The 27,355-nt window shown below is 32.6% G+C and overlaps 1 protein-coding gene across 1 annotated transcript in view; it reads left to right on the top strand.

The window, feature by feature from the left end:
• CCDC178 (coiled-coil domain containing 178) overlaps nucleotides 1–27,355 on the top strand; it is a 630,290-nt gene that overhangs the window by 382,662 nt on the left and 220,273 nt on the right. Inside the window, exon 20 of the mRNA XM_074277537.1 lies at nucleotides 21,845–21,994. Within this exon, the coding sequence (XP_074133638.1) occupies nucleotides 21,845–21,994 (150 nt within the window). The remainder of the gene's footprint in view (nucleotides 1–21,844; nucleotides 21,995–27,355) is intronic.

Raw genomic sequence — 27,355 nt, 5'->3', positions numbered from 1 at the left:
CATTTAAGGACTTACCAGTTCAGAGGGAAGGGGGAGGAGAAGGAAGGGGCAGGAAGGGGGAAAGGGAGAGGGGAAGGTAGAGTAGGGAAGGGGAGAGAGAAAGGGGAGGAGGGGAGGAGGGGAGGAGGGGAAGAGGAAACAACAAGAGGGAGAGGGGGAGAGAGAAGGAGAGCGAAGCCTTTGAAAAATTGTAATGTAAAATCTCATTGAGTTAGCATGAGAGAACATTAATCCTTAAAATGCATGTTTAATATCCCTCCACTTCCTCCATGCTTGTGAAAGGTACATAAAGATTGACTGACTGATTCATGGGCTTATACCTGTGGTCCATATTGAGTTCCCTCTTACAAAGTCTGCCTATGTATCCTATACTTTCTATTCTCCCTCTCAACAATCTCTACATCTAAACTCTATTTAACTCTACTACAGAAATAAAAAATCAAAAGAACCCTAAACAAATAAGTTTAGCTGTTCCATGCCTGAATGAAAGGACATAATAGCCCAATTTGGGTCAGTCCTATAACTTTCCAAAGTCTGTTCAGGTCCCTGACCCAGGCTAGTGAACCTTAAATTTCCTATCATGGGAAGAGGTTGAGACAACTTTACAACTCCACAACAGAAGGAACAAGAATCAGAAACTGTCTGACAGAGAATTATAAGGGGAAATACTGAAACATTACAGATTTCTAGAGGAAGACAAATGTCAGAGAATAAGCAGACTAACAGAGAAGATCCTAAAATTTGCAATCTTCAAAGTTTGCAAAGATTACAAATATTTCTTAACAAATATTATGAGAAAAAAGAAAATGAACCAATGCTTGATGATAAACTGGATATCATGAAATACCAAGAGAGCTCTAACAAAACAAACAGAAATTTTCAGATGTATCCAAAAGAGATAGGTGGGCTGTAAGAGAACAAATTGAAGAGAGTGAAAATCTGTCAGAATGTAATTAAATTAATAGATTAAATTGAAATGCAAAGTGGGGTTTCTTTAAAGAAGCAAAAGATGAACACATTTGGAATACTAAAGTAGAAGAAAATCTTGCATAAGAGTAGCAAAAAACCCCAACAGAATAAAAAAAATGATTTTTTTATTACAAGATAAAGCTATTGGAATTATAAACAAGATGTGCAGAGACAAATTATAAATCATTGGTCTCCCAGAAGAATGTGACAAATAAAAAGAAAACATTTTCATGCAGGAAATAGTATAAATAATATAAAGTATCTACCCTGGCCCATAGTATATGAAGGTCAATTATGTTGGATATCATCACTTTCCCAGGGTTCTTCATTACCTTTAAGGGAAGCTGAAGAGGGGAGAGTGCCTAGTTTCTGTCATCCACTGATTATTTCCTCAATTTTGTGTGTCCTCTCTAGCTCAATTCCTTTTAAATAGTCAACATTTTGATTAGTTTTTGTACAAAGAAATGTTCATTTCATTGTTTGGGTTTTGCTATCTCCAAGTAAATGTAAATAGCAATTATTTCTCTTCTGGCTAGAAACTCTGGAGAATGATTCTTTTGTGAAGGCAAATCAGGCTATCTGTTGCCTCAGTTCTTACCTAATTTTTAAAGTACTAAATGAGCATTGCCTTAAACAAATTGAGACATGGGAAAGACATTAGTCTAAAAAGACCAAATCTTATTTCCCACTACATCCAGGGCCATCATCAGTCATTTTGACTCATATTTCCACTAGATGCTGATGACTCTGGAGGAGAGAGGAAAGACAATAACTGCATAATTCTGCTTCACTTAAATACAGTGCACTTGCAATCAAGACATTATCCTGTTGATGTCATTGGTCATCTGAGGGAAGGGCAAACAATAACTTTTCAAAGATACAGCAATTTTCCCACCCACTACAGTGTCCAGACCCAATTATAATCCTATGGGGTTAAAAAAACAACAACAACAAGAAACAAAGAATAATCATTAGAAGACTAAAAAAAAAAAAAAAACCCAAAAACAAAACAAAGCAAAGGATAAATACATAAGTAGGATTTTAATAAGAAAAGAGAAGGCGAGACAATAGAAGTGAAGTATCAATTGTGGTCCAAAATTGCACAGTGAGAGGATTAATAAATAACATGGAAGATAGAGAAATATGAATTATGTGTCCTTTTCAAGTCTATGAATGGATAATGCAGATATAACTGCTATAGTATCTATATCAAGAGGACACAGTAAAATGAGAAAGGCAGCAGAAAAGAGGGATCAAAATTAGGGAAATAAAAGGAAGGCTTCCCAATCCAACAAGGAGATTGGAGGTTTCACTGAAGAGCACTCTTTTGGAGAGGTAAATGCCTATGGATCATGGCCTCATCTCCCTGATATCATGACTGTTTTTGAAAATGAAGGACAAACAACAATCTCTGTGAGTAAAAGCTGTTCCACTGAGGATTGGGCAACTTTTCCTTCCTTCCTTCCTTCCTTCCTTCCTTCCTTCCTTCCTTCCTTCCTTCCTTCCTTCCTTCCTTCCTTCCTTCCTTCCTTCCTTCCTTCCTTCCTTCCTTCCTTCCTTTCTTCCTTCTTTCTTTCTTTCCTAGAAAAAACACTCTACCAAGATAGTCATCCTCTCAAGGAGCTTTTAATCTGAAAGAGAAGACAACAAAGATAAATGGTGAACAGAGAGGGCCACATTAATTCAGAAAGATGCATGGATGGTGAGTGATGGCACATGGCAACAAATTGGTATATCCCATCCAGAAAGATCAAAATTGATTTTATTACAGTTAATAGTTACTAAACAAAAGAGGAGGATGAAAGAGGAAATGGTATGCATCCATATCTATACAAAGTTTCTAGAGAGATTTTGGAAGAGATGGAATGAAGTAAAGAATGGCAAAGAGGAGAAAAAAAATCCCTATTTTTGTCATGAGTTTTACTTGAAAAATCTTATGGAATCTGCAAAGAAATTACCTGAAACAATTAATAGCTTCAGTATAATTGCCAGGTCAAAAATGAAACTTTAAAAAAATTAATAGTATTTCTGTATAGCAACAACAAAATTCAGGAAACAAAACTAAAAAAAGCAAAATAACTACAAAACATAAAATATCTGAGAGTCAGTCTACCTAGCCTCACTTACTGTCTCTTTAGATATAATTACAAAACATTCCTTAAGAAAAAAAGCACAACTTAAATAACTGAAGAGATTCTCAGGGCTCAAGGCTGGGGCAAATCAATAAAATAAAAATTATAATGCTGCTGAAATTAATTTATAGATTCAATGTAATAATTTTTTTAAAATCAAACTATTAAAGGGATATTTTACAGAGCTAGATAAAATAACAATATTTACTTGAAGGAACAAGAGAGAGAGTGTCAAGAGAAATAATGTGATGAAAATATATAGGAATGAAAATATATAGGAATGAAGGGAGAAAATTTGATAAAGACAGATCTTTGGGGTGAAATGAAGTATTCCAAAGAAAATTAACATAAGAAGGAAAACAATAAACAGAGTGATTATAAATATAAATGGGAAATATAGAAAACAACATAGTGATTAGAATTGAATGTTATGAAAATATGATAATCCTTGATTTCTTATTCCTATCCTGCTCCCATCCCAGTACTCTTACTTCTCTATTGAGATGGAAAGCTGTGGAATTGGAATACTGCAAATATTATCTGAATTTTTCAATATGGTGTTAGTTTTGCTGATTTTTTTTTTCATTTTTTCTTTCTCAATTCTTTCTCAAAAGGATTCTTCTTTGAGAGGGATGGCTGGAGGGATATAGTGGGAAATGCAAATGATGTAAACATAAGATGATTATCAACAATGTATTTTTAAAGAAGTTATCATCAAAGGTGTGCAAACAAGAATGGCATCCAGGAACCAGGAATTTACCCACTTTCATTCTATTTTATTGTTTAAATTGGAACAAATTATGTGACCAACCAGGGCCCCACATCACCTTCCCCCCTCCCTCCTTCCCTCCCTTCCTTCTTCCCTCTTTCCCTCCCTTCTTCCCTCTTTCCCTCCCTTCTTCCCTTCCTCCCTTCCTCCCTCCCTCCTTCCCTTCCTCTCTCCCTCCTTTTCTTCCTTCCTTCCTTCCTTCCTTCCTTCCTTCCTTCCTTCCTTCCTTCCTTCCTTCCTTCCTTCCTTCCTTCCTTCCTTCCTTCCTTCCTTCCTTCTTTCCTTTTTTTTCCTTCCTTCCTTCTTTCCTTCCTTCCTTCTTGATTGCAATGTCAACAAAAATAATGGATTCCAAAGACTTTCCTCATATCTAGAAACATTTCACAAATGCAGGAAAGAAAACCTCTAAATTTTTGTGCATTGAATAGAATGTATGTTTTGTAATATATTTTAATTTTGAAAGTGCTTGAGTTTACTTAATTTATGTGACAATAGTAGCCCTCAACCCCCCCTTTTATTCATTTACTCTCAGCTCTCCTTAATCTTGTAATAAACTTTATGGGTCCTATTTTGTAGTTTCTGCATTTATGTGCTACATTATTACTTTATGATGAACTTAGTTGATAATTCCTTAACTCTTTTTACTGATGACCTTTTACAGCTGTATAATTAGAATAAGTTGTGGTTATTGTATTGGAATTTGTATCCCATGGGCCAACAAGGCAGCACATTAATTCTCTGCATCACCCACTCTATGTGCAATGCCATCAGTGCAAAGATATTATTCTTTGTAATTACATAAAGAAAGGGCCTATTTAGTGTTAACTGACCTTTCTGTGACTGATCAGCCTTTTCCACCAGTGAAGTAGAAATGTATATCATTAAAATGTGAGTAAATAGGAAACCTTTCTAAATCTTCAACTACTCAAATCAGAGGAGTCCATGGAGAAGAAATTGTTGTCAAGCTTTCCCAGGATGCCACTAAAAGAAAAGCAGTGATCTTGTTCAAACTCTTTTGAAATATTGACAGGTATATATAACCAAATTGTGATGATGTATGGGAAAATTTAATGAGGCAATAATAAGCAAATAAGCTTGTGCTTAACAGTCCAAAACTGTGCTGGGAAGGAAGTGTTGCTGAAGTCATAAGCAAATTTGCGTTCTTTGTTTTAAAGACTTCGTTCCTTTGGGAAGTTTGCTTTTCCCTGGGGCATAGATTAGCTGACCCTTATTTTTGTTCTCTTTATGATGCTGTGATGTTACTCCTTGCTATCATTTCTATTTTGGATTTTGGAATTACAGTGCTTCTTAAGAACTGTGAGGAAACTGTTGAGGAAATATATGGCATTTCCATGGAACCTTAAAATTGCATAATCATAATGAAAAATTAGAATCACCAAAAATTTCCACTTTTAAACACACTTACCAGGCTGCTGGTATCTTTTTTAAAACGTTGTTCCAATATCAACAGTCTTTGATTTACTTTGGAACATTCATCTGACATATTTCTGACAACCTTCTAGAATCTCATAAAAAGTTTTAGAGACTTCTCACCTTTACTACTTGCCTCATTATCAACATCTAAAAAAGTTTGGATTGTAAATAGTGTCATAGTTTAAAATATTTCCTTACTGTTAAAAAGATGCTAATGGAGACTATGGAATTGAAGCCAAACTTGAGTGACATTTGAAAATTTAGTTGAAATGATGGATTCTCCCAGAGTGATGAGAAATCCCAACACAGGAATAAAATATCGGCAAAACGACTTCATTCTTCAATGAAGCATAAAGTTGGTCATTCAGCCTTCATTTTTGAAGAGGACCATGGCATTATGGGTGATTTTTTTACATACCTATGAAGCAGAGTTATACAAAGTCCTACATAAAAATTGTGCACAAAGAGGTGACTCTTCCAGAGTCAATATTTGAGAAATGCAAAGAAATGAAGCTGAAATCTAAAAAATGAAACATAAAGTTTAGGCTGATGTGGAACAAAGGAAAGAAAACTTATAGAAACTTATAGAACTTATAAATTAGAATATGAAACATGCTATTAAATGTAATTCAGGTGGGGATTCACACTCTAATTGGGGAATTAGGTGTTCCAGATAGGCTGTAACCTTTCTAGTATCCAGTCAGTGAAAAATTAGGAGAAAGACAGGATATAAAAAAATCATGCTATAAGTATGTTAAACTATGTGGTTACTTCTGGGCACTCGGTCTTTCAATATTGTGAATAAAAATCTTTTTTTGGCTTCCTTAGCAAGTCTGCAGATATCTTGGTAAGACATCTGTCATAGGGGAAGGGAGGTCTCTTTACATGATTAAGGTAGACATCCCCCTAACTCACTGACTGATAAAGACTTTTGAAAGGACATATCAAACTAGGTAGAAAGGATCAGGTTAGAAAAGTTTAATCAAAAATTATCATTGTACAAATGAATATTTTGGGGGTAGAGTGACGAGAAAGAGTGGGGAGGGAAATGAATAGAATGCAGAAAATATTGGAGGTAGAGTTGACAGAGTCAAAAATCTTATGTCACAGAAATTTAGTCATTACATTTATGTGTGAGAAGTTAATGATGGTTGGAAGATCAAGTAGAAGAATAATTGAATTTGCATTTGAATATTATGATGAAAGTGGCACTTTTTCACAAAATGGAAGTTTGATTAGAATAGTCAGATGATAGAAAGTTATATAAGTGGTATTCTTTACTAGATTTAAGATAGAGACAAATGTAAGCCCCTTTGAGACAAGGACTGCTATGTTTTTGCTTTTATATTATCAGAGCCATGTACTTTATAGAAAACTAAGAAAAGATGATTGAATTAAACTAGATGAGATTTCATTAAATTGATTCGAATTGGTATAATCCTTTGAATTTGGTGAAAAACTATTTATTCATCACTAAAATCATGACCTGGGTATACTAAGTTTCAGTAAGTATACTTAGAATCTGACTTTAGTACTACTTAATGAATTCACTAACTGCAGTTGTTTTTGTCCCTAAAACATTAGCCCTATATATAGGGGAATCCAGAAAAATGCACCCCTTAAAAAGTTAGGCAGATAGGAGACTCAGTGGATGAAATGTTTGATTTGGACTGAGGAAAAACTTAATTTCAAATCTTGCTTCAGATACTTATTAGCTCTATAACCCTGGGTAAGTTATTCTTAAACACTCTTACATTTAATTTCTTCATCTGCAAAATGGGGATAATAATAACAATATAGCCTTATTATCATCACACATTTGTTGTGAACAAATGAGTTAACATAAACATATATATATATATATATATATATAATTTATTAAATGAATGGATAGAATAGATGCATAAGTGAATAAATCAATGAGAAAAGTATTCTAGTAAAATATGCAGTCTACAGGAACTTTTTTGATTTGACTTTGTTGTATCCCTCAGGCTTTGCATAGTACTTCACACATTGTAGACCCCAAATTAATATTAACTGAATTGAATTGAACTGAGTTGTAAGAAAATTAGTTATGTTTTTAAATATATATGTGTATATCTATGTAATATATACATACAAGCTATCATTGCCAGAGAATGAAAGCAGGTACTTTTAAAGCAATATAGTAATTATAAATTTATTTTCAACTTTATTTTCAATTGCTGGTATCTGAACTGTACATTCGAAGAATGATGGGGACATACTTTCTGTACTTTGACAAAGGTACTAGAATGTACCAGGATGCTAATTACATGGTGCAATAATAGCATGAGCAGAGGTTAGCATCACTTTTTTATTTTACCACATAGTGTTTGTAATGAAGTTTACATGTCAATAAAATGTTGTTAGATGGCAACAAGCCATTCTACATTAATTCAAAGCACTAGGGTATTTCTATATTGACTAAAGATATGTGTGTGTATATATATTTCTCCACCCCCCCCCCATGCTGGGGTTAAGTGACTTGCCCAGGGTCACACAGCTAGTAAGTGTTAAGTGTTTGAGACCAGATTTGAACTCAGGTCCTCCTGAATTCAAGGCTGGTGTTCTATCCTCTGCGCCACCTAGCTTCCCCTAAAGATGTATATATTAAAGTGCTTTACTAACAGTAACGATATAACCACCCAAAAAAGACAACAGAACATTTAGCAGGTGCTATGAAAATGCAAAGGGCACAATTGTGAGTCTAAATTCATATGATGGGTCAAATACTGTACATAAAGATGCCTGTGGCTGCATATTAACTTATAAAAGCACATATTATTTTTGCTTGCATTTTTATTTTCCTTTCTCAGGTTTTTTTCTTTCTTTCTAGACCCTATGTTTCTTGTGGAGCAAATTAGCTGTATATATATATATATATATATATATATATATATATATATATATATATATATTGGATTTAACATATACTTTAACATATTTAACATGTATTGATCTACCTGCCATCTAGGGGAGGGGGTGGGGGAAAGGAGGGGAAAATTTGGAACAGAAGATTTTGCAAGGATCAATGCTGAAAAATTACCCATGCATATGTGTTAGGCATAAGATATACAAATACTGTACATAAAGATGCCTGTGGCTGCATATTAACTTATAAAAGGACATATTACTATTCTGTGTTATTTTTTAAATTTTATTTTGTTAGATTTCTCCCAATTACATTTTTTGTTATTATTATAGATTTTTATTTACAAAACATATGCATAGTTCTGAATTGCTCTCCAGAATGGTTGAATCCGTTCACAACTCCACCAACAATGCATCAGTGTCCCAGTTCCCCCCCCCATCTCCTCCAACATTTGTTATTATCTTTTTCTGTCATCTTAGCCAATCTGTAGTGTTATCTCAGAATTGTCTTAATTTGCATTTCTCTGATCAATAATGACTTGGAGCATCTTTTCATATGACTAGAAATAGTTTCAATTTCTTCATCTGAAAATTGTTCATATCTTTGTCCATTTAACAATTGGAGAATGGCTAGATTATTTATAAATTAGATTCAATTCTTTATATATTTTGGAAATGAGGCCTTTATCAGAATCTTTGAATGTAAAAAATATTTTCCCAGTTTATTGCTTCCCTTTTAATCTTGTCTGAACTAGTTTTGTTTGTACAAAAACTTTTAAACTTAATATAATCAAGATTATCTATTTTGTGATCAATAATGATCTCTAGTTCTTCTTTGGTCACAAATTCCTTCCTCTTCAACAGGTCTGAGAGGTAAACTATCCTATGTTCTTCTAATTTATTAATAATATTATTTATGTCTAGATCACAAACCTATTTTGACCTTATCTTGGTATATAGTATTATGTGTGGGTCAATGACTAGTTTCTGCCATCCTAGTTTCCAATTTTCCCAACAATTTTGTCAAATAGTGAATTCTTGTCCCAAAAGCTGTAGTCTTTGGGTTTGTCAAACACTAGATTACTATAGTTACTGACTATTGTGTCCTGTGAACCTAACTTGTTCCACTGATCAACTAGTCCATTTCTTAGCCAGTATCAAATAGTTTTGATGACTTCTACTTTATAATATAGTGTTAGATCTGGTACAGCTAGGCCACTTTCATTTGATTTTTTATTTTCATTAGTTCCCTTGAAATTCTTGACCTTTTGTTCTTCCAGATGAATTTTGTTGTTATTTTTTCTAAGTCATTAAAATAATTTCTTGGATTTGATTGGTACAGCAATTCATAAATAGATTAGTTTGGGTAGTATTGTCATCTTTATTATATTTGCTCGCCCTATCCAAGAACACTTGATATTTTTCCAGTTGTTTACATCTGACTTTATTTGTGTGGAAAGTATTTTGTAGTTTTGCTCATATAGTTCCTGACTTTCCCTTGGCAGATAGATTCCCAAATATTTTATACTATCGACAGTTATTTTAAATTAAATTTCTCTTTGTATCTCTAGATGTTGGATTTTTTTAGTGATGTATAAAAATGCTGAGAATTTATGTGGATTTATTTTGTATTTTGTAACTTTGCTAAAGTTGTAGATTACTTCTAGTAGCTTTTTAGTTGATTCTCTGGGGTTCTCTAAGTATACCATCAAATCATCTGTTGAGAGTGATAATTTGGTTTCCTCATTACCAACCCTAATTCCTTTTGTCTCTTTTTTTATCTCTTATTGCCAAATCTAGCATTTCTAATACAATATTGAATAGTAATGGTGATAATGGATAACCTTATTTCACTCACTTCTGATTTTATTGAAAATGGTTTCAGTTTATCCCTATTACATATGATGATTACTGATGATTTTAAATAGAGGCTACTGACTATTTTAAGGAAGAGTCCACTTATTCCTAAACTCTGTTTTTAATAGAAATAGTATTAGATTTTATCAAATGCTTTTTCTGCATTTATTGAGATAATCATATGGTTGTTGTTAATTGGGTTATTAATATAGTAAATTATGCTAATAGTTTTCCTAATATTGAACCAGCCCTGCATTCCTGGTATAAGTCCTACTTGGTCATGGTGTATTATCCTAGGGATATTTTTTGTAATCTTTTTACTAATATTTTATTTAAGATTTTTGCATCAATGTTCATTAGGGAGATTGGTCTATAATTTTATTTGTTTTTCTCCTACCTGGTATAGGTATCAGTACCATGTCTGTGTCATAAAAGGAATTTGGTAGGAGTTCTTCATTCCCTATTTTTTCAAATAATTTATATAGTATAGGAGTTAATTGTTCTTTAAATGTTTGGTAGAATTCACATGTAAATTCATCTGGTCATGGGGATTTTTTCTTAGAGAGTTGATTCATACCTTTTTCTATTTCTTTTTCTAAAATGGACTGTTTAAGCAATTTACTTCCTCCTCTGTTAATCTAGGTAACCCATATTTTTGTAGGTATTCCTCCATTTCACTTAGGTTATCAAATTTATTGGCATAAAGTTGGGCAAAGTAATTACTAATTCTTACTCTAATTTCCTCTTCATTTTGGAAAGTTATCCCTTTTCATTTTTAAGGCTAACTATTCTCTTTCCTTTTTCTAATCAAATTTCTAATCAAAGGTTTATCTATTTTGTTGTTTTTTTCAAAAAACAAACTTTTATTTATTAATCAATAGTTTTTTTAAAATTTACTTTCAATTTTATTAATCTCTCCTTTTATTTTTAGAATTTCTAGTTTAGTATTTGATTGGGGGTGTTTTAATTTGTTCTTTTTCTAGCTTTTTTAGTTGCAAGCCCCATTCTTTGATCTTCCATGCAGGTATATCTCTAGAGATATAAAGTTTCCTCTTATTACAGGTTTAGCTGCATCCTACAAATTTTGGTATGTTATCTCATTATTATCATTCTCTTGGATGAAATTATTAATTGTGTTTATGATTTGCTGTTTCATCCATTCATTCTTTAGGATGAGATTATTTAGTTTGCAATTACTTTTTGGTCTATTTTCCCCTGGCTTTTTCAAAAATGTAATTTTTATTGCATTTTGATCTGGAAAAAAATGCATTTACTATTTCTGCTTTTCTGCATTTGATTTTGAGGTCTTTATGTCCTAATATATGGTCAATTTTTGTATAGGTTCCATGAACTGCCGAGAAGAACATGTAGTCCTTTCTGTCTCCATTCAGTTTTCTCCAAAACTCTTAGGTATCTCTCATACCTAATTTTTCTAATGTTCTATTTACCTTTTTAATTTTTTTCTTATTTGTTTTGTGGTTTGATTTATCTAATTCTGAGAGTGCAAGGTTAAGATCTCCCACTATTATAGTTTTGCTGTCTATTTCTTCTTGCAGCTCTCTTAACTTCTCCTTTAGGAATTTCCATGCTATACCACTTGGTGCATATATATTTAGGATTGATATTGCTTCATTATCTATGGTACCTATTAAGAAGATATAGTTTCCTTATCTCTTTTAATTATATCAATTTTTGGCTTTTGTTTGATTTGAGATCAGAATGGCTATCCTGCTTTATTTTACTTCACCTAAACTATAATAGATTCTTCTCCAGCCTTTAACCTTTACTCTGTATGTATCACTCTTCTTTAAATGTCTTTCTTGTAAACAACATATTGCAGGATTCTGGCTTTTAATCTAGTCTGTTTATCCACTTCTGCTTTATGGAAGAGTTCACTCCATTCACATTTATGTGAGTTTCTGTATTTCCTTCCATCTTATTATCCCCAGATTACATACACTTTTCTCTTTCCTTTTCCCCTTACCCCCCTCCCCAGTATTTAACTTATGGGCTCCACTTGCCTCAAGCAGCCATCCTCATTTAGAATCCCTCCCCCTTTAGAGTCCCTCCTGCTTTCTCATACCTTTCCCCTATAATTTCTGTATTCCCTCCTATTTAGCTCACCTTTTCCCTATTCACTTTTCCCCTCCCACTTTTCAATAAAGTGAAAGAAGTTTCTCTGTAAAGCAAACATGTCTATTACCTTCTCTTTGAGCCAAATCTGATGAGAATAAAATTCACATAATGTTCATCCCCCTCCTTGTTTTCCTCAAATATAATATGTTTCCTTTGCCTCTTTGTGAGATGTAATTTCACTCCTTTTACCTCCACTTTTCCTTTTTTCTGGTACAAGCCCCTTTCCACCTTTAGTTCCTTTTTTATATTACAGTAATATCAAATTATACATGCACTCTCTATATATGCCCATAATAGAAATACAGTTCTCAAGAGTTCTTTTTACTTTCTTATGCTTCTCTTGAGTCCTATATTTGGAGATCAAATTTTTTGTTTAGCTCTGATCTTCTCATCAGAAATAAATGGAATTCATCCATTTCATTGACTGTCCATCTTCTTCCCTGGAAGAAAATGCTCAGTTTATCAGGGTAGTTTATTTTTGGCTGCATTCCAAGTTCCTTAGCCTTTCAGAATATGAGATTCCAGGCCCTTTGATCCTTTAGGGTAGAAGCTCCTAGATCCTGAATATTATTATGGCTCCTTGGTATTTGAATTATTTTTTTCTGGATGCTTGTAATATTTTTTCTTTGGTGATGTAATTCAGCCACACTATTCCTTGGAGTTTTAATTTTGGGACAGTTTTCTTTAATGATTTCCTAAAAATTATTTCCTAGGCTTTTTTTTTTTCCATCATGGTTTTCAGGGAGTCCAGTAATCCTTACATTATATCTCCTCGATCTATTTTCCAGGTCACTTGTTTTCCCAAGTAGGCATTTTATATTTTTTTTCTAGTTTTTTTTTTGTTTGTTTTTGCTTGACTGATTCTTGATGTCTCATCGAGTCATTTATTTCCACTTGTTCAGTTCTGATTTTTAGTGAATTATTTTCTTCATTTACTATTTTTTAGTTCTTTTTGTATTTGTCCAATTGAGTTTTTAAATGAGTTGTTTTGTTATATGAATTTTTTTTTCCATTTCACAATTTTTTAAGGAGTTTCTTTTCCTTTTTCCATTTCACATATTCTGTTTTTCAGGGAGTCATTTTCTTTTTCCATTCTATATTTTAATGAGGTATATCCTTTATTTAGACACTTTTGCCAAGCTTCCGTTTTCTTTCTCCATTTTTCTTCTAGCTCTCTTTTAAGATCCTTTTTAATTTCTTTTAGGAGAGCCTTGTGTGATGGGGAGCAGGTTATATCACTATTTGGGTTTCATCTGGAGACAATCTGCTTTTAGTCTCCTCAGGTTTGAAGTCTGCTCTCTTTCAGTATAGAAGCTATCTATAGTTAAGAGTTCACTTTGCTTTTTTACTCATTTTTTTAAAAAAGTTGGGACCTGCTTTTAGGGCAGTGAAGGTTTTCCAAGCTTCCTCCACAGACCAGGAAGTGGAAACGGTGCTGAGTTACTCCCAGTGCTAGATGGGCATGGCCAGGTCCCATTCTGGCATTTTGAGGTTCACTCTTTACCTTTTGTGTTTGTATTGGATGTTTTATAACTTCTCTGTTGACCTACTGGCTTGCAAGCAGGTCAGAGTAGCCCTGCTGTAGATTCATCCTGGTAGATTCTCTGCATCAGGGAATCTGTATCGCCCCATGGAGACCACACGCAGCCAGCCCCTAGTCTGCTCAGTGTGTGCTGGCCTCCATGTTCTGCCTCTCTGTCTGTGTTGGCCTCCTCCAGCACCCGACCAAAGTAGATCTTTTACTGGCAATCTTTGAGCTTATCTTCTGCTGGTAATTTGCTGCACTCCCAATATTCATGCATTCTGCCAGTCCAGCACTATTTCAGAGGCTGAATTTCCTAATTAGTGTGAGGGTGGTCAGAGAGCTCAGAAAGAAGTGTGTTTCCTCTCTCCCATCTTGGCTCTCCCTCTCCCCTCCAAATTCATTTTAATCTTGTATAAGTGAATATTTTATGTCTCTGGTGAAAGTGAAGAGGCTCTATATAGCATTTTAATCAATCAACAGAAAAGATTAGATTTTCAACAGGTTTAAACAAGATTGTTTACAACCTGTGATCCCTTTGTCAGGTGTGAATTATTCTTTAATTGGGTCAAGAAGAGAACAACTGATTGACTTCAAGTTAATTTCATTTTGAGACATTAAAATATTTGGATGATTTTCAGCATTTATTTAGTCAAGCATGGACTAGTCAGAATGTGGTTTATTTCAGTTTTTAGGGTCCCAATTAGGTCCCTGCAAAACATTCATGGGAGTCTGTGGATATGAGTAAAAGGAGCTTTTCTTTCTCTTCTATTCCTGTTGATCATGATATTGGAGAGACTAAACTAGTAGCAGACATACCAAGGAAAAATCTGGACAAAAACTGTTTTTAAAAAATTCTCTTAAAGAAGAAAAACATTCCAAGAAGCACAGCTCCTTGTATCAGAGAAGAATAATTTCATCTGTAGTCTAAAAAAGGACTTCCTGTACTAGGAATTGTAAGTTTACTCTTTGTACAAGTGTATTTTCTACATGTGTACCTCATTACCATAATACTGTAAATCCACATTCCCCTTAGATTTTAAAAGTATTTGTGGGAAAGTGTATTCCAAGTTTTGGGAAAATATTTTATACTTATTCTTCTTATTATACTATCTTAGTGAATAACTTTGCTAAACAATAAAATTAAGTTAATTCAGGATACTGCCTGATTATGAATGGGAAGCATGCTGATAGAGGCTGCTGAAGGACAGTATTAGTGAGTAACAGTATTAAAAACCCAGGTCAACAGGGTTATACTTAGAATCTAAAGAATAAGGAAGGTTCCTTTGAGGACCTGGCTCATCAATCAAACTGGGAGTTAAAGAATTAACCCTAAAGATAATGATAAATTAGAAAGGCCTAGAAATATCTGAAGCACTGGAATTCAGGGTCCTTGATAGCAGGAACTATGTATTAATATACATCTCCTCTATTCTCTAATATAATGCCTTTCCTTAGTAAGTGCTTAATAGATGTTTATTGAGTTGAATTTAAATTAAGTTAGTATTAAAATTAAAATTGGATTGACTTGCATTTTAGAAATTAGTGATTATATCAAGACAAAAGAGTATATCCTCTTAATAATGCTTTAGGGATAAACATACAATGTATTTCCACATTATAAATTTTTATTCATTCATTCAAAATTCAGCAAATACTGCCTATTACAGGGAGAGCACTGTATTCTTGTGCTAAGGAAGATTCAAAATATAAATAAGACATGACCCATTCCCTCGTGGACTTTACCTTTCAATCCTGTAGGTGTAAGATGCAGAATACAGATACTTACATAATACAAAATTTCATAATAGATTAATTGGGAATTGCCAAACAAAGTGCCTTGTGTGGTCTAAGGTGGGAAAAGTTATTAATGAGCAGGAGAAAAGAGAAGATTCTAATGATGTGAGGGTATTTTAGCTGGTCTTTACAGCATGGCTAGAGATTCAACAGGGGGAAAGAGGGATTGGGAGGACATTCCAGGTTTAACGAATTGCACAGACTTTAAAACATGCAATTGAATTGTACGCTGTTAATTGACAGGATGATCAACTATGACAGTACTTCTCAGAAATACAATGATCCAATACAATTCCAAAAGACTCATTATGGAAAACACTATCCAGATTCAGAAAAAACAAAACAAAACAAAACAAAACAATGGAGTCTAAATGTAAATTGAAATATACTATTTTCATTTTTAAAAAAATTTTGTGATTTTCCTTTTTGTTATATTTACCAATGTGGAAATATGTTTAACATGATTGCACATATAACCTACATCAGATTATTTGCTTCTTGGGGATGGGAAGAAAGGAGGAAAATTGGAATTCAAAATCTCATTTAAAAAAGAATGTTGAAAATTATCTTTACTAGTAATTAGAAAGTTGTCAAGGAATGAGCTTTGAGGGAGCAGTTTCAGTGCTATGATAGCAGAAAAGGCTACCTTGCAATGAGTGGATGGAGAGGAAGTGGAGATAATGGATGAAGATGAGGTTTATTAGTAAAATGGCAAAAAGAAATGGAGCAATGTCTGGATGGAGTAGAAAAATAAGGTTAAAGACTTATCTTTAAAATTTTAGAGCCCTTAGCAGGTTTGTAAGCAGAAGGAAGAATGCTTATGGCATACTATTGGGTAGAGTTTAGACAAGAAATACAATCCTATATGGAAACATATTGCCAGTAGGGAGGGAAAAATTGAAGATCTATTGGATATCAGAGATACTACTACAGCTGGTTTCTGAAGAAGGCAGGAGGTAATGAAACAAGGGTGCAGTCTGAAGGATTAACTTTAATAGGAAGATTTTATAAAACCAGAGAGAAAAAAAGAGGAAAGTGAAAATGATTTTTCCTGAAAATATTAATGAATAGAGGCTGCAATTGAAGGGCTAATTCATTTTTTGTTGTAACTATGAGGAATGGAGACAGTTGGAGACAAGAGAAAAGGAAAAAAAAAATTTGGTGTGGAGAATAAGATAGAGTTAATAAAGTTTGAGTAGAAAGATTTTTGAATAAAAGGAATCTTTTTATTAAAGTATTAAAATTATTATGAACAGAGTTGTTTGCCCATAGTGAATCTGATTGACAGATTATTTTCACAGGAGCAACTAAATGATACGGTGAACTTCCAGATTGCTGAATCAAGAAAGTCATCCTTGTAAATTTGATATTGCTATATTCTATACTTTTATCATTGTCAAATGCTACATAGGGGTTTATTCTAAAATAATTGCTTATGTAGAGATACAATGACAGAAAGCATGTGTTTTAAACATATATTATTATCATTATTGATTATCAGAATGACATATAGTCACTATTTGAGCCAAAATGTAATGAGAGAAACTGATTCCCCATTGAACAAGTTTCTCCATTGCAGAAAAGGGTCTAGGTGTCCCAGTGGATAGAGTGACAAGCCTAGAGTAAGGAAAATTCATCTTCCTGAGTGCAAATCTGGTCTCAGACACTTACTATCTGTGTGACTCTGGGCAAGTCACTTAACCCTAATGGTCTTACTTTCCTCATCTGTAAAATGAGCTGGAGAAGGAAATGGTAAACCATTTTGGTATCTTTACCAAGAGTATCCTAAATAGGATCAAGAAGAGTCAAATACAATATAATAAATAACATATAATGTTAATAATACATATAATAAAATAACAATACAATAAGTAATACATATTATTATTACATATGTTAATAATACATATAATAAAATAACAATATAATAAAAACAAAATAAATTGTAGAAGTTTTTCAATGAGTACTTATTTTCTCACTTAAAATTCATCAAAACTATCTTGGCTATTGTCATTTTACAAATCTGAATATTCATGGTAGAATAATGGAAAACCCTTTATAAAATATAAGCCAAGTCAGATATTTTATTCCTTTCCTTGCTAAATACTACATTAAACAAAGAAGGAAAGTGAGCTAATCATATAATATATCTAAATCTCAGGAAAAGTGTTTAATATAATTATTCACTATCATTATTAATAATGAGTTTTGAATAAAGAACAATGAATCAAGTCAGGCAGGAGAAGGTGTTCTGTTCATTTAGGCTCATTGATTGTATTTATTAACTACAGAGGAACAATAATCTCATAATTCTATATCATGGACAAAGTGCTATAATAGGGAATTATTATAATAGAGTAGAAAGAACATTGGATTTTTGTGCAGAAAAATATGCATTGAATATGACCTTTTCTGTTCTTATTATCTGTGTAGTCTAGTTATTCTTCCTTAAGCCTTAGTTTCTTCATCTATAAAATGAAAAGGTTTTCCTAGGCCATCTCCAACATGCCTTCTCCCTTTAATTCTATAATTTAATTAATAATGTTGGAAGGCTATTTGCAATGTAATAATTTCAATATAGAAAAATTTAAAATCAGTGTGTTTCAAATTCAGGTTCAGAGTTTACATAGTAGTAAATGGAAGCACCTGAGATCATCTTTGACAAATTCAAGTTTAATGAGTACTCAAAGAGGAGGAAACATCCTTTTTTTGTTGATTATGATTCCACTGTATTTGGATAAAACATCCCCCAAAGTCATCTTACTTTCCCTGTTCTTTCTCTCTAATTTTTTCCCTTCCTTTTTTACTCTCCACTTAAAAATCCTTCCCCTTGCTATTATTTTATGAGCAGTTCCACTTAAAATGGTGGTGGCGTGATTTCCTCAGACATAGCTCAACCAATTGTCATCCTCCCCCTTTGGTTCATTTACATCCTGTTATACCATTGGCTAAAATTAAACAAGTCAGAGTCGTGAGGTGGAACCACAGTTAGACATAAAAACATTTTCAATGCCTGCAGAATACCATTATTTAAAATTAAAAAACTTAAACTTCATTGCACATCTGAAGGTCACTGACTTTCCAGAATTTGTGGTGAATTGGGAAAGCCTTCTATACATTCATTACTGGGAAATGATAATGTAAAATATTATGACTGATGTACCAATATTTTGAAGATTCATTGGCATGATTACACAATTTGATATCTTGGCACCTTTCCGAATTATGCAGCATGGGAGCAGAAAGAACTGTTGTCACCCAGAAATGGAAAATATGTACATTTGGGAAGGACACAGTGCATTGCACTGTGGGCATAACATAATTTCCAAAATGAGTGCAGCTACGAGGTTCCATAATGTTTAGTGAATGTCCCACAAGTCAAATGTTATGCTTTCTCATTTTAGCATCCTTTTCTGTCCTTGTAACTCTTTATAATGTAGAGGATGATTTTGAGAAAGCATAGGTTTTCAATGGCCCTTCTTTTTTTATGGCAAATTCTCATCCAGATTGGAATGTAATTAATTACAATGGAAAACTTGTAAAGTTAGAGTCTGAAGAATTTTCTAAATATGATGACTAGTGTCTAAAGATAATTGACAATTTCCCCCCAAAATTGTAATTTGAAGCAATCAATTAACTAATTTATTAAGTATTTACTACAAAGATAAGCATTATAGTATTATAGGTATAAACAAAAGGGAGAGCATATATAAATAACTAAAAGCCTAAAAGATCGTGAAAGTAGCATAAAAGTAGATAGGAATTAATCTCAGAGCTGAAGCTATTTGAATATGAGGAGAAACAGAAAGGCTTGCTGTTTAGTTCAATTCTTAAGGAAGTTAGGGAAACCAAGGCAAATTTAAAGGGTCATCATATAGGTAGGATGTTTATTGGTTATTATGGTGTTGGAATTTTGAAGAAAGAAATTTAATATGATTATCTTATATTAGAATTGTCAATATTTTAGGAACCATAGTGAGATTGTATTCATCAGCAGTACTAAGGGATAAGGGGAAATCTTGTCAACTTAAAAAGAAAAAGGAAGCCTAAAGGGTTTCACTTATCTTATTAATAAAATTGTGTGAGGTATGAACTTAATTGTGTGTGTGTGTGTGTGTGTGTGTGTGTGTGTGTGTGTGTGTACATTGGTGGGGGCAGGAACTGGGGGGATGTTGGAATAAATAACTATTAAGCTTGATTCTATTTCTAAAATAACCTTTGTAAAATTTAGTCAAAACCTATTTCAGGAGGCACAATAAAAATCAGGGGATAAATATTTTAAAAGAAATACACATTTCTGTTCAAAATTTATTTAGCACACTGGACTTATATCCCAAAGAGATCATAAAGGAGAAAAAGGGTCCCACATGTGCAAAAATGTTTGTGGCAGCCCTTTTTGTAATGGCAAGAAACAGAAAACTGAATGGATGTCCATTAGTTGGAGAATGACTGAATAAGTTATGGTATATGAATGTTATGGAATATTATTATTCTGTAAGAAATGGCCAGCAAAATGATTTCAGAAAGGCTTGAAGAAAAAAACTTACATGAACTGATGCTAAGTGAAGTGAGCAGAACCAAGAGATCATTGTACACGACAACAAGAAGATTATAAGAAGATCATTTCTAACAGATGTGGCTCTTTTCAACATCGAGATAGATAGATGATTGAAGCTAGTTCCAATGATCTTGTGATGAAGAGAGCCATCTACCCAGAGAAAAGACTGTGGAAACTGAGTTGGATAGCAACTTAGCATTTTCACTCTTTTTTGTTATTTGCTTGAATTTTGTTTTCTTTGTTATTCTTTTTCTTTTTTGATTTGATTTTTCTTGTGCAGTATGATAATTATATAAGTATGTATACATATATTATAGTTAACATATTTTTAACATGTTTAACATATTGAATTATTTACCATCTAGGGGAGGAAGTATACAGAAGGGAGGAAAAAATTTTTGAACACAAGGTTTTGCAATGTCGAAAAATTGTCCATGCATATGTTTTGAAAGTGAAAAGCTGTAATAAAAAATATTTTTTATAAAAGAATTCTAAAAATAGTTTGGATCCTCTCCATATATTATTCTTCAAACATCGATTATAACTTTTCATCCTTAAAGAATACTTGTAACCTCTTGTCTGTTAATATCTTTTTGTATCAATAACATAGATAGGGTATGATTGACCCATTATTAACAATCTTTAATATCTTTAAGAATATACACTTGATAAATAACTTTCAAATATCAGCAGGAATGATAATCAACCATTGTTATTATTTGAAATGTAAGAGTGAATGTATAAAAAGATATAATGATATGGCTGGTTTTAAAATGTAGGCGATTTCCAACTTGATATACCCAAAATTATTTATGGGTCACTTGGAGAATTTGTAATGTATTTTTCCAAGGAATTAATATTATTACTAATGATAACTCACCTCCAAAATCTATTTAACCTACAAAGCAATGTTTTAAGAGTGGTACATAATGAAATGTTTATTCTATTCAACTTGACTAGTTTTAGAAATTCTGACTAGCTATGTGACTCTGGACAAGTCATGTAACCCTTTTTGTCTCAATTTCTCATCTATAATATGAATTGTAGAAGGAAATGGCGAACCACTCCAGTGTCTTTGCAAAGCAGATCTCAAATGGGGTCACAAAAATATGGACATAATTGAAAAAATATTCAAAAATATTAGAGGCCCTTAAGACTCAAGTCCTATTAATCCAATCTGCCTTCTTAATCTTTTGATAACAATTTGTATCCTGAATTCTGAAACTTATTTCAACTCCCTAATATTCCTGACGCCTATGCTGTGAATTCCTTGATCTCAAATTCCTCTAATTTGTAAAAGGATTAGAAAAACCTGAATAGTAAACCAGAAATTCTGGATGCTAGGGAGGTGAAAAGAAATTTTTGTTGTTCTTGTTTTGAATGGTAAACAATTCAAATAGAGGGACTGTCATTTGGATAAGTGGCTCTGGTAGAAGTTTCTTCAATTTTAGAAAGTAGTGTTCATCCAAAAAGAAAACATCCAAGAAGGCTTTAAGGATAAATAAGGCAAGTCCTATTATGTAAAGATCATAAGTCACATTTGTAAATAAACTGTTACATTTGAAACAATTATTTCCTTACTGTGAACTATTGTGCTTAGAATATTTCCCCTAGTAATATTATTTCTTAATTCTGTTTCATACCTATCTTTTATTGATTTCATTGAGTATATTTACAGTAGGCAAAGAAAATTTACAATATTCAAGGACATACCAAAATTTAAATAAATTATGCCTTAGTGGTTAGTGATTTTGGTGAATTTCTTTTTAATTTTCTAGATTAAATACCACATTTCCCTGGAAGAAAACTTGCGCTTGGCTCAAGAATATCAGCGAGCTTTGAAAAATTTCTTACAAGTGAAGGACTGGTATTTGGATGAATTCCATAAAAAGATGTCAGCTGAAGCTGCTGTTAGAGATGGGCAACAGGTACTAACTTTATTGTACTTAAAAAAGGTATTTTGTTTAATATGTACATTTTTTAAAAGTAGAAATTAAATCATGAATTCTTAATGTAATGGTAGTTTTATGTTACCACACACACATTGTGTGTGTGTGTATATGTGTGTTGTGTGTGTGTTTCAAATTTTCAACAACCTGTTCAGATTAGATTTTGGGAATAACAGAACCATAATAATTAATTATCATTGCATTCTAAAAATCTTACATAATTTATACTTATTAAATGTAATTTCTTGAAAAATGATTAACATACAATACCATCTAGAGATCCTGTTCTTGAGGTAGACATCTGTGGTGGTGGTGGTGGTGGTGTGTGTGTGTGTGTGTGTGTGTATGAGAGACAGAAAGAGAGAGAGAGAGAGACAGAGAGAGAGAGAGAGACAGAGAGAGACAGAGAGAGAGAGAGAGAGACAGAGAGACAGAGAGACAGAGACAGAGAGACAGACACAGATATAGAGAGACAGAGACAGAGACAGAAAGACAGAGAGACTAGGACAGAGACAGAGAGAGAGACAGAAAGAGACAGAGACAGAGACAGAAAGATAGACAGAGAGACTAGACAGAGAGACTGAGAGAGACAGAAAGAGACAGGGAGAGACAAAGAGATAAAGACAGAGAGAGGCATATGTAGGGGGAATAAAAAGAGACATACAAAGAGAGAGCAAACCTGAGACAGGGTAGGCAGAGGGAGAAAGTCACAGAGAGATTTGGTGAAAGAGAGTAAGAGAGACATACAGACAAATAAAGACAGACAGAAACTATGGAATGTTGGAAGAAAAAAAGAGAAGACAGAGATGATTGTTTAGAAAACTGAAGAATTATTTTGTCTTCCCTCTGTAAGTCCTGGCAATATTAAACTAATAAATTAAAAATAAAATGATCATACACTGGAGCATTTTCAAGCTTCTCTGTGTGACTTTTAGATAGATAGAATAAAACACAAGACTTGGAATCAAGAAAACCTGAATTCAAAATTCCTCATACCGTTATTTTCTGTGTGGTCATCTCCTTATTTGTAAAATGGAGATAATTATAGCATTTGCTTCGCATGTAAAGATTCTCAATGGAATGGACTAATTTTTTACAATCGCCATAAAGGTGGCTATGCAGGTACTATTTTTATATGGAGAGCACTGTGTTAGAGAAAAGGGCAAGAAAAAAACATTGGTGTCTTTGAAAATTAACAATTATCTGGCAAATTGTTGTGGTTCTCAAACAATTCAACAGGTTTTTGAAGAGACACATCACTCTGCCAGTGTGGAGCATTAGTCTACTTCACTCCAGGCATTTGTCATTGTTATTGTGGTTGAACATATCCTGTTTGTTACTGATAATTGGGGGAAATAAAAGAAACAGTGGTCATATAGTATTTTCTTTTTACATCCAAAGAGAATAAAAAAATCACATGCATTTAGGCTAGGGATTATTTTATGCAAAAACATCCTAGCTAAAAAAGAAAGATTACCCTTATCTGAACAGCAGATTTTGCTCTTTTCAGGGTAAATGTTTATGATCTTGTTTTTTTCACTAGCTATGAGATCAAAATGACTTTGCTTTCTTCTTTTTTTGTCAAGTTAAAAGGAAATGTGGTACAAAAAATGATTTGGCAGATCATTTACAACCTTACATATACCACATGTGAGTGTGTTCTAAAATGGACAGCTTCCAAAATGAGTTTGGGTTTTACATTTGGGATCCTTCAAACAAGTCATTTTTGCCATACCTGTTTTAGAGAAATGTTCAAAGATTTATTTGTACTTCTCCTCATTTTTCATTTACATCCTTCAGTTATGGAGGTCATTAAGTGCAACCTGCCCTTGTCAGTGTCATGTTGGATCAATTTGCAGCAATGGACAGAGAGGCCTTATTGATGCCATTAAATCTGTCAGTGAGGAATCATATGTCATTAGTTTCTAATGCACTACTTACAGGATAGAATCTGACCATTAAAAATGAGAAAAATCTTTAGATTTTTAGTCCTCCTTCTTAGTAATTCTCCCATAAGAAGGGATTCTAATCTTTTATTTAACTTAGTTTTAAATGTTAGAGTATATTATATCTCCCTAATTCCCTTGTCACATTATTCTATAGCCTAATAGATCTCCCTATCAAATCTTTTTTTTTCTCTATTTATCCTACATTTGTTCATTCTTCACTTGATTTCATTGCTTCTAGATATGCATACTTTAATTATATGAAATTATTCTTTCTTTTTAAAAAAATATACTTCTTAGACATAATTTTGTCTTTTCACAATCTTCTTTGCTAAGCCAATTTGCAAATATTTAGCCTTTCTTCACATTTTAGGGGAATAAACCAGTGGAAAATATGAGTTTTCTATTCCCCTGTTGTCAGTATTTTCAGTGATCATCCATATTGACACTTTCAAATTCCATATATGTCTCATTCATCTCCTCCCATTAATCCTCTGTAAAGGGATTCACTCTTTATGGGTATCCTGATGTGGCATAGATGCCAACAGAGTCCAGGGATTGTCCATTGTTTATCCTTTGCTCTCTTACTTATTGATTTAACCAAACCAGTCCCACACATACATATCTGTGATATTGTTTAGTGTATCAATTCTCTCAAATAATACTATTGGCAATATGTTACATCTTACTAACATCCATGATCAGCTTTGATAGATCAGCTCTGTAAATTCCCCTTTCAATTACATATTATCATCTGGAAAATGTATCCTTTTTCCACTTGTTTTCTACTGTGTGTATAGTTAAGCTGAACCATTTTGAAGGACTGTGTTCTAAGGCTAGATATAGAAGTAGCATCTCATTCTCAAAAAAGGTTCCTCTGGAGAACCTCACATCTGTATAAACTTCTTCCTTTCAGAGTCTGTCCTGAATGTTCTTTAAAACAGTGGCAGATATCTTTGATGAGTCTACCTCTTCCAGTTGTATGCTTTGCTTGATGTTAGAAATCCAGAGCATCATTATATAAAATTATCTGCTGTCAAATCCTTTTTTTTTTGTCATATCTTCCAAGAAATTCATGGTAGAGGCCTCCATCAGTACCATATTACATTAAATATCAAAATAAATGAATGCTTAATTCATTATTAATTAATGATCAATTTTAATTAGCAATTATGCAAAAATTAATAATAAATGAAAGAAGGTTTATAAAGCTCCAACAGAACAACATATAGCAAGCTACCCATATTTCCATCTCCCTATGAAAACTTATCAACTCACAGGGCAAGATATGGTAGTCTCAGATACTGACCAAGTCTAAGGTGTAAGTGTGACTTTTCATGCCCATAGATGACCAGAAAGTTGAGTTGAGAATCTAATCAGATTCTGGGCATAGCTTTGTCTCCTTTATGGGAAATTGTATTCCTATAGATGTAGAAAAGGGATCTTGATAGATATTAATCTGATTATAATATTGGAAATATCTTGACAGAGGAGAACTTTTAAAGCAACATTTTTTTTCTTAATGAATCCAATTTTTTTAAAGCCAATAAAGAATGCATACAGAGGAATAGTGTATTCTCTATGTTTCAGAGTCAATTGTTTTACTTTAGAAAGATGCAAGTTTAAGAATAATTTGTAAAACTTTACTGTTTCCTTTTCATATTGTCATCAAAAATGCTCTCTGGAAATACTAATTATTCTCTTATATATTTAGTGGAATTCGAAAAGTCTTGGTAGATATATTTTCCCAAGTGTTTGTAATGTTCTACTCTTTGAAATCCTAAAAATCTATCCTTCAATACCCTTAAAATAATGTTGCTTCCACCACAAATCTTCCCTGTGTTCTGCGCCATTTTTATCTCTTTATATAACACACATATTATGAGCTTGAGTTAAATATGGACTAGTTCCACTAATTTGATGGACAAATTTTTTTCATAAAAATTGTTTATCTTTTTTTTCCATTTTTATCACCTTTTGTTGTCTTCCTACAATTTCACACAGAAATATTCTCAGAATGATCAGATTTTTCTCACCAAACTTGTTATAAATTTATTTTTTTGTTTTTTTGTTTTGTTTTGTTTTGTTTTACTTTTACAACTTTAAATGTTATGAGGTGTTGTTATTTATAACTTTCTCAGCTCTTTGGTAAGACTTTTATAAATAAGTTTATATTCTATATCGATCTGGTTGCCACTTATTAGAAAGATAAAATGTTTTTTTTTTTTTTTGGCTAAGGAAATTTCTAGTTTCTTTTGGTCTCTTTATTATGGTGATTGACTTAGTTTGGTTTAAATATCTTAGGAAAAAGTGATAATTTGTGTTTTATTTTCAATTTCTCAATGTGAAGAAATTGTTACATAGATCACCTTGCAAATATTTTAATTATATGTCCTATTTTCTCATATTTTCTTTCTTTTGTTTTGGTATTGGTTTTTATGTATTTTCTATCTAATTAACAGTTTGACTACACACAGACAATTGGTTCATAAATGACTCCCAGATCAATAACAATTTTTGTCTTGTTTCTTGAAATATAAGGAATTTATTTGAATAGTAAGATTTGTTACTTGCCATATTAAATATTTTCTGGCTCTGTTCAAAGAATGTATTCAAAATGAATACTCACAAAGCTTTTATGTCATCTTCGAGCTTGTGACCTTTCTTTTTGTTACTCTTGAACCATGATTTCTAATGTGTTTTTCACTGTCAACAGTCAATAAATACTTAAGTATCTACTACATTCAAAATACTGTGCTGTGCTATTTTCCCTATGCCCACCTTTTACATTTAAGCCACCGATGTTGAAGTATAAGTTGATTTGATTTAGAGGCAAGTTCTGCCAGATCTTTTTTTATACCTCTAACTTCTTCATCTTCTACAAAAAATGTTGGAGCAAGACTAGAATTATTTCCATTATTAAACACTGGTCACTTTTTATGAGCATGACACCTTTTCACTTTCCTCCTTTTTGCCTTTAGGTTTCATTTATAGTGAAAATGGCAAAATTTATGCTTTAGAAATCAAACAACTTAGATTTGATTCTTAGATCTTCTGTTTATTAATATGATAAAAAACATGGGCAGTTTTCATAACATGCATGTACCTCAATTCTCTTTTTTTAAGTTTTATGTTCACTTCCAAATTTTTTCCCTCTCTCTGCTCTTTCCCACACATTGATAGGTAAGAAATATTATACTCCTTCCTCAAATCATGTAAAACATGTTTCCTCTCCCCAAAAACAAAAGAGCAAGAAAAAGAGGAAAATATAATTAAATCTGCACTTTTTCCATTAATTTTTTATCTAGAATTTGATAGTATTTTTATTATAAATATTTTGGAATTGTGGATGACTGTATTGATCAGATTTGCTGTCTTTTATAGTTGATTATCA

Source organism: Sminthopsis crassicaudata, chromosome 1 (genome assembly GCF_048593235.1).
Source record: "Sminthopsis crassicaudata isolate SCR6 chromosome 1, ASM4859323v1, whole genome shotgun sequence".
NCBI lineage: Eukaryota > Metazoa > Chordata > Mammalia > Dasyuromorphia > Dasyuridae > Sminthopsis > Sminthopsis crassicaudata.
This window is presented reverse-complemented; position numbering and strand designations above follow the sequence as displayed.